Genomic DNA, 7,969 nt, shown 5'->3' on the forward strand with positions numbered 1-7,969 from the left:
TCTTGGCAGCCAGTGAAGTTCTCAGGGAACTTGCATGTACCAAATTCAACAGTGAATGCCCGTGCGAAGTTGGCGCCGCTGGTGGCTAACCTCTTCTTGTCATTCAATTCCTACGACGAGTATTTAAGCAATTTATAGGTGGATCCTATCATATAATTAACATCTTCCTGCGTTCGAGTCGCAGGAAACTATGATCCACTAGATATGGAAAAGGTAATCATCTTACTAATTTAAGTGGTTTTCTATAGCAGAAAGGTTCGAGTAATATCTGACGCTTTGAGTGTTAAAAAAACCTATAAGAAACAGCAAACTTACCTTGTTAGCCTTGCTCTTCTCCAAATACTCGTCAATGACACCAGCGTTGGCAGAGGAGGCGGAGACAGCGGCCGTGAAAAGGGCGGCACTGAGACCAAGAAGGGCGGCTCTTCTACCCGATTCATCGGTGACCGTAACCCTCTGAGCCCTGATCATAGGCAGTTTCTTAACAGTTGCCACAGAAGGCGATATTTTACTGAACTTGGTGTTCAGCTCACAGCCTGATACCGCATAGTTGCAAGCTAGAACACTGGAATTCATGGCCGCCATTTTTGTATAATTTTACAGAAACTAAAACTCGGGAGTGGTGATTAAAATTTAATAATGATGTGGAACTACTTATGGGTGAGAATAGAGAGTTGGAGTTAAGGGTGTGGTGGGAGTGTGGATAAGGTGAGATTTCCTATTCCCATTGGCAAATAAGCTGGCATTTTGGGGCATCAGAGTCTTGGGGGTCCCATTCTTTGATATACTACCAATCCCCAGTTTCCACTGAAACTTAAAGATATGCGAATACAGGAGATACTGATCAAGATTCCATCTTTTGAAGCTAATCTGTCCAAAAACGTTGAACACAACCAATTTCTCCCAAACATGCCCAAACAGATCTATGCAGAGTAGAAATCTCCACTTATAAAATGTCAAAGCAATGAAACAATATTGGCAATTTTTTTGAAATCAACAATTTTTTCATTATCTTTAATTTGTATGGTTTCTCTTTTGGAACATGATGGACTTTGTTTTTTTTTTTCTGTGACTTTATCATTTTCTTTATGTTTGTTGTCTTCTTATCTTCATGTTTTACTTTGCACTTTCCTTTGCAACCTTTGTGTTCGTTCTTTTTTTTGTTTATATTCGTTTTGTATTTCATTGAGATTTCGGTTCATTCTTTTTCTTATCAGCATTTCTCTTGAGTTAGTGGTTTTTCCAATACATCCATAATTATTGATGTTATTCTGTTTTTGGTTGAGATAGATTTTTCTAACTTGAAAAGAAATTTGTGATCTTCTCTTGGTTGATCAAATATGGTTACATGCTCCACATTACCTTTTTCTACAATATAATTTTGTAATTATTAGCAATATGTATTATATTATTATAATGTTATTCAAAAAAATGTTTTATTTCATCTTATTATGCATGTCGATATATTTTTGACGAAGCAACCAATAAACATCTCAGCAACTTCTTCGAACAACGTTACCCTAGCTATTTCATTTTCATCTTGGACCATCATTGTTATCCGGTATCTAAAAATTTAATTGTGAGAAAGTATACATGATAATTAAATATTTTTAAACATGTAAAGTTAATTATATTTGCAATACGTTGAGATGATCTCGATATTCAGCTTCGCACGATTCGTGCAATCAAACCTGTTGGTAGTTTTGGTAACAGATTTGAAACTGTTACAACATATCTCGTACCACGAGGTTGATTTATTTTCAATTTTCTTGATTCTTACTTTTACGTGGTAGTACTTGTTCTACATATAATGTTTTAACCTCTTCCAAAGTTTTGTTTTCAGCCATCAATAATTTGACCATTAACTTTTTTTGATCATGTTGGAGCGTATAAATCAGCATCACATCAAGGTTTGTCATTGTCAGTATGCCTTTTGGATTTTCAAAACTTTTCTTTGGCCAGTGAGGTGGGTGCATTGTCCGCCGTGTATGATTGAATCTGATTTATAATTGTTAGTAACCATCGTGACACACACATTATCTAATTGGCTTTGAAGACAATTTCGCTTATTTCATTAATATTAGTCATCTTTCTCTTCGACTACTCCAATTATTATCTTCATTGGACTAATTATGTGATTTATAATTAAATATATAATAGTTGTTTATTAATTATACGTTACAAAACTATGAAAACTGGATATGTTTTGATTTGTTTATGAATATTTGTATATAGTGAAATCTTTATAATAATCTATTTATTATTGAGGATATTTACATGTGATAAATTAAAGCATTTGATGTATCATGAAGATCAGAAACGATTTTATTTGTTAAATTTTGTTGTTTTTACTTTTTAAAATAATAATGCTATTAAATTAATTTTTTAAAATGATTGGTTAAATTATTTCAGGAAATAATCATATATTCAATTGTTTGGGATGTATTTTTTAAAAATTTATTAGCAAAACTTATACGATGTAGTGATTAATATATTGAATGCAATAATTAAATGCAATAAAATAAATTTTCTATAATATATTAGTTAGAAAACAATACGCTAAACAAAATTAGAGTTAAGAAAAAACCAATACAATCAATAAACAAAAGAACAATTCCGGCAATACCCCAATTTTAAAGATTAGATATTAGATTTTATGAGCATATCTCAAATATTGTTGTAGACATATCCCACAATATTAACAGTAATAATATTCCGAAATTTTATGGTCTTTTAAGCTCACAGACGGTAAACCTTATCTACAGAAAAGCATTGAACACTCAAGTGAAGTACTTTCTCTATTATCCATGGCATTTACTGCAGCTCTCTCTCAGAGCTCCTTGGCCACCATATCGACATTCTTTATAAATCAAAGAAAAATCCCATGTCGATTACCATATCTAATCAAAGCCGTAAAATCCTCAGAGCCACCACAGAATGAAAAGAAAGCGGAAGCATCTCCCTCTGATGATCAATCCACAATCAAAGCAGCTCCCAAGTCCAAGAAACCTGTTTATTCCAGTAAATATCTCCTTATTAATAATGCTGTCATACTTCTATTCTGGTAGGAAAGAATCGTTCAGTTGTATTAAATCGTTTTTTCTTGTGGTTTTTATAGTGAATAAAGGGCAGATTGTGAGAGTGGATAAAGAGAAGTATCTCAATAGTATAAACGTGAGTAAGACTGATTACATGTCAATCATCATTAAATGCACAAGGGAAAAGGGTGTAATGTAAACAATTCTTCGTTTCTTTCAGTATTTATCTGTGGGGCACCCACCTTATTACAAAGGACTGGACTATATATATGAAGACAGGGGAGAGGTATTATTTCTAGATTGTTTTAAGCCATGCATTTGCAGTGAACGTCCGTAAATTTAATTAGTTCACCAGGCGTTCAATAATAGTAAAGCAGCAATTGGTTTTCAGTGGATTAACCAGATCATCTTGTATTAGGTGCTGGACCTGCGCATATTTGAGACCGGTGAATATGCACTTGTAAGTACATGATGCAATAACCCTTTCATTTCAAATTGCATGAATATGTCATTTCATTGATCTGTGATTATCTACCACAAAAGGTAGTCCCAAAGTTGCATCATGGATCATTGCTGATTTCTGTAACTCATGAGGCATATATAAAATACAAAGATTAGCACATAATATAAGAAATATGACACTTTCAACTTCTCAGTACATATAGCCGTATTACCTGATTGTCTAGCTGTCAAAACATTTGCTTACGATTTTCAACAGTATCTGTGACAGAAAATGATCAGGATTTATTCTGGGTCAAAATCTGTTACGCTAAACACCGGCTCCTTTCTAAATATTGCTCGTGTCTACAGATTGCATGGGTTGGAATACCAACTGCACCTGCTTGGCTTCCAACAGACATGCTTATTAAGGTAATAAGATCACTGGTTTTTCAAATTGCTCTAGCCTTCCATCTACAATCTTAATTTCTTTAGTATTGAATAATCACCACCTAGAAAAATTCACAACACAAATCTTCATATTGCCCTTTATGATGAACTATTATGGCTACCTGCAGTCAGATAAGCTAGATTATGAAAGAATGTGATGAAAAGCTATAAATGCAGAGCAGGAATATCAAATGTGTGTCCACGACAAAAGTTGCATCTTTGAGGAACTTCAAGTGATTTCCATCAGTCATCTTGTTGTCCAGCAAAGCTGTCTTAAAATTTTGTGTACCACGTGCTTTTGATTTTGGAGTGTGTGTGTGTTAGGTGGTGGTGGTGGTGGTGGTGGTGGTGGTGGTGGTGGTGGAAGTTGTAGTTGGAAAAACAGGTCATTTATCCAGATGTTATCTTTCATGGAACAAATCGACAACGTAAGAGAGAAAAGTGGCAGATGATCAAAAAATGAATAACTGATGACATACTTACCTGATTTCTTTCATGGAAGTCATTTAGGATCAACCTGATGAATTTCTTCCTTCCTTCCATGCATGGTGAAGAAGACAATTAAACTTGATACAATAGAATGTTAAACATGAAGTTGTTTCTATAAAATCTGAAAGTCTTATGAAATTACTTTAGTAGTATCTCACATTAATTGAGATTTGAGGGAGAAGTTCATAGACTGAGTTAAGAAGATTGAAATAGCAAGTAAAGATTAATTAGTGATTATGATGCAAAGTAGTTTTGGACAGAACTCGTAGAGTAGTGACTCACTTTTCTGATCGTTATCCCATGAGCATCGGACATGATGAAATATTATCAGAGCTTCATTACTAGCAATGTGAATAATATGCCAGATGTGCACTAGGAATGTTCAGGTAATGTGCAAGTGCAAGGAACCCTTCCATCTGATGAATGTACTGAACATTGAATAGAATGTAACAAGAACAGGTAAAAAAATCACCTAGCATTCTCATGGATTGCAGTAAGAGGAGGTCATTGCAATGATCGAAGTAAGTTCTCTTTCTTTCAAACAGTTCCACAGTAACATGGTAAAAGTAGCCACAGGGAGTTGAATAATATTACAGAATGTTTATTGTTATTCCACAAATAGTGATCAAACATTAAATACATGAGTGTATACCACACGAGTCAATAAGTTGATTTGGTTACATACAGATGTAACATCAACAAAAAAAGGAATTTATCCAACAAATTTATTTGATCGAAAAAATAATCAGGATGTTTACACTGGACTCAAAAAAAAATCAGGATGTTTACATTGGCCAATTAAGCCAGATCTGAAAAATCGAAGAACTGGTATAATGTACAATGACATGTATATGCTTTTAACTGAACTGAAAGTTCGAAGGAGAAAGAAGTATCGTGTATCGCTACAAATTGTGTGCAAGATGAATATAGCAGCAACATGGTGCCATAAATAGAGCCATTTACATTATCTTCTTCATTTTTTTGTTGGCAACCATAAGCTTCACAAGGGATGGAAGAGGTTGAGGTATTGGCACGTTCACGTATCTATAAAACCTTCTCAAATTCTCATCATAGCTTCTTGAAAAGCCAGTGGATGAAATAGCAGCACGTTTGTGCATATCGAGCTCTACGGATGCACAAGTAAATTTACTTTCTGCACAATCAGACATTCTCTCTGATTCTAGTGGCTCTTCAAACTTCATTCTAGTAGTTCCTTCAATTGCAATGGATGAAATACAACCAAGTTCATGATCAGCCATTTTGTTTGGCTCCGATGACTCTTGAAGCTTGACTTTGATAACATTTTCTTTTTGAGATGACCTCTCGTCTGCTTCTGTTGAAGCTCTATCCAAAGAATCACTACCAACACATACAATTTCATTCTGTTTATGTTGCAGAATAGAATCTTCGAGACCGAGCCTTGCTCTTCCAAACAATGTTAACATGGGTCTTTTGCTTGAAGGAGACATACTCAATCGTTTTCTCTGGTGTGTAGATATTACAACTGGCTCAGATTGGGCTTCTACACATTTATCGTGAATCCTTTCCATCAAATTCAAGCAACCAAAACTTTTTCCCGCTTCATATGGATCTGGCGATGCTACTGCACCCAAGTCCATAAGTTTCCATAGAGAATCATCAAACACTCGTTGACAGTGCTTCTTGACATAATCCAGCTCCATAGCCCTACAACTAGGAGTTGTAGACACCACCCATTTAGGTGCAAGAAGTTCCAAGGCCCACTCAAGTTCATCTCTGGATGAGTGAATTGTGTAGCAGACATGCCAAACACCATACAGATCTCTAACAGCTCGATCAAATCTCACTTTCTCAGGACTTTCAGTATCTGAAACACCTTCATGACAAGCATACCACTGAGCAGAAGGGCGTATAATTAGAGGTTCATGCTGAAAATTGGTTCGTGCCTCGGAAATCTTTTCTTCAGCTCTTTCATAAAGTCTGTGAAATCCATCAAATAGCTGGAAACGGGAAGATGGATCTTGTGATAGGATCTCAGGAACTGTAAGTTCCAAAGCTTTCAAACACTCTGAATTTTTTATTTTATCAACATATATTTTGCCACCAAAAGTTTGTGATACTTGTACAAGTATCTCTTCTTGACCAAGAAGATCACATGTCAGATAAACTGTGCGAGCATTTGGGTGTTTCCATATACAATTAATAACCTGTATATACAATTAATAACCTGTTTTAAAAATAGTCAGATTGACCACCAATAACATTTTAGGAGGATCAAACAAGTTTGCATACCTGCTGAATAGCCGCATGTCGGCTGGGCATTTTTGAACGAAATTGACCAAATGTGCAATCTAAAAAGATGTAATCAAGGGGGCACCGTGGTTCTTTTCCCTTCTTTCCGATATACTTCTCCGGTAAGTTTTGCAAACACTCGGGGGTTAATCTGCAATCTCCAGTATGCAAAATGTTACCAAAATTTCCTTCAAACAGAAACATCACAGCTCCTGAAATTCATAAATTGTATCCTTTTATAACTTTGTAGAGGAAAATTTTCACAAACTAGGAAAATAATCAGTGAAATATCGTGCATAGACAGCCTCCGGAGCTGTACATAACTGATCAAACGAAGGAACTAAAATAAAATGACCTTAGGCTCTAGAAACTATAACTAATTACATAATTCAAGGTGAAGTAATGCAAAAACCCAATTAATAACAATCTAGGTAGATTTTTTATTTTATTGAACAACTGCAAAAAGAAGGGTCAGTTGTCAAACCATAAAATAACATTCGCCCAAAGTACCCTGTCACAAATTCACAGAAACAGGGTATTGATTTGTGATAATTTGGCTAGAATAGAGAATGGAGACCTGGACAGTGATTTGCATCAACAGCGGTGACGGTGAAAACACCATCAGGATCCTCCACAGCCAAAGATTGCCCGATTTCAATACCAACAAAAATTGATTCATCAACCTGAGAAGTACTCGATTCAATTATAAATATACCAAATGACAAAATCATTCAAATAATGTTCACATAGGGAAAAAAACAGATACCAAAACACTAAAAGCTGAAAAAACATTGACCTGGGGATAGTACCGGCGGATGAGAGTTCTGGTGAACAGGGTGGAGTAGATGGGAAACGAAGCGTGGGCGGAGATCCCCTGAGCGTGGTCTTTGTGCGCGTGGGTAAGAAAATGGTGCCTCTTCGTCTTTGAACTCGGCGTCCATGTGTCCACCGAAAAAGGCAGCCCTTTGGGCATCTCTATCGGCATTTTCACTTCTCCGCTCTCACTTCTCTCTCCCACCTCTACACAGAATAAATGATGAACATGGATTACCTTCTAATTTTGAAGTTAGGGTTTTGGGGGGGAAAATTGCAGCGCACGATTCGGGAAAAATTAGATGCTTCCGGGCTTACACCCATATGGACACGCGGCAAATTTTTATTGGATTCATTTTCCTTGTACGTTTCAACTACGAATAAGAAATGGGAAAGGTCCAAATCAATTAACAAAGCCCTTACGCGATGGAGAGCACAACTTTTTAGAAATTTAAAATATTTTTTTTATA

The 7,969-nt window shown here is 35.7% G+C and overlaps 3 protein-coding genes across 3 annotated transcripts; 1 reads left to right on the forward strand and 2 right to left on the reverse strand.

Moving 5' to 3' along the window:
• Positions 1–5: 5 nt before the first annotated feature.
• Positions 6–692, reverse strand: LOC140966920 (photosystem I reaction center subunit N, chloroplastic-like; the record flags this gene model as incomplete). The annotated part of the gene is made up of 2 exons (XM_073427227.1): positions 316–692; positions 6–110 (listed from the first exon to the last, which is right to left on the reverse strand). Coding segments are annotated over exons 1-2 (375 nt in total), but the record flags the coding sequence as incomplete, so codon positions are not given.
• Positions 693–2,732: 2,040 nt separating this feature from the next.
• On the forward strand, positions 2,733–4,402 carry LOC140966922 (NAD(P)H-quinone oxidoreductase subunit O, chloroplastic). The gene is made up of 7 exons (XM_073427230.1): positions 2,733–3,021; positions 3,119–3,174; positions 3,259–3,324; positions 3,457–3,498; positions 3,849–3,908; positions 4,055–4,256; positions 4,294–4,402. Exons 1-6 carry the CDS (start codon positions 2,808–2,810, stop codon positions 4,082–4,084), a joined length of 468 nt encoding a protein of 155 aa, XP_073283331.1. The 5' UTR covers positions 2,733–2,807; the 3' UTR covers positions 4,085–4,256; positions 4,294–4,402.
• Positions 4,403–5,116: 714 nt separating this feature from the next.
• LOC140966921 (uncharacterized) lies at positions 5,117–7,813 on the reverse strand. The gene is made up of 4 exons (XM_073427228.1): positions 7,483–7,813; positions 7,264–7,369; positions 6,687–6,898; positions 5,117–6,601 (listed from the first exon to the last, which is right to left on the reverse strand). Exons 1-4 carry the CDS (start codon positions 7,669–7,671, stop codon positions 5,375–5,377), a joined length of 1,734 nt encoding a protein of 577 aa, XP_073283329.1. The 5' UTR covers positions 7,672–7,813; the 3' UTR covers positions 5,117–5,374.
• Positions 7,814–7,969: the final 156 nt, after the last annotated feature.

The sequence above is a fragment of the Primulina huaijiensis genome, unplaced genomic scaffold, assembly GCF_012295235.1.
Source record: "Primulina huaijiensis isolate GDHJ02 unplaced genomic scaffold, ASM1229523v2 scaffold208258, whole genome shotgun sequence".
Lineage (NCBI taxonomy): Eukaryota > Viridiplantae > Streptophyta > Magnoliopsida > Lamiales > Gesneriaceae > Primulina > Primulina huaijiensis.

What these genes read in the sequence shown, in the direction of transcription:
- LOC140966921 (XM_073427228.1), bottom strand. Translation starts at nt 7,671, where the DNA reads ATGCCGATAGAGATGCCCAAAGGGCTGCCTTTTTCGGTGGACACATGG. An exon ending in TCCGCCGGTACTATCCCCAG is followed by an intron (nt 7,370 to 7,482) that starts GTCAATGTTTTT and finishes AGTACTTCTCAG; the next exon opens with GTTGATGAATCAATTTTTGT. An exon ending in GACATGCGGCTATTCAGCAG is followed by an intron (nt 6,602 to 6,686) that starts GTATGCAAACTT and finishes TTGTATATACAG; the next exon opens with GTTATTAATTGTATATGGAA.
- LOC140966922 (XM_073427230.1), top strand. Translation starts at nt 2,808, where the DNA reads ATGGCATTTACTGCAGCTCTCTCTCAGAGCTCCTTGGCCACCATATCG. An exon ending in AGTATCTCAATAGTATAAAC is followed by an intron (nt 3,175 to 3,258) that starts GTGAGTAAGACT and finishes CGTTTCTTTCAG; the next exon opens with TATTTATCTGTGGGGCACCC. An exon ending in TATATGAAGACAGGGGAGAG is followed by an intron (nt 3,325 to 3,456) that starts GTATTATTTCTA and finishes ATCTTGTATTAG; the next exon opens with GTGCTGGACCTGCGCATATT.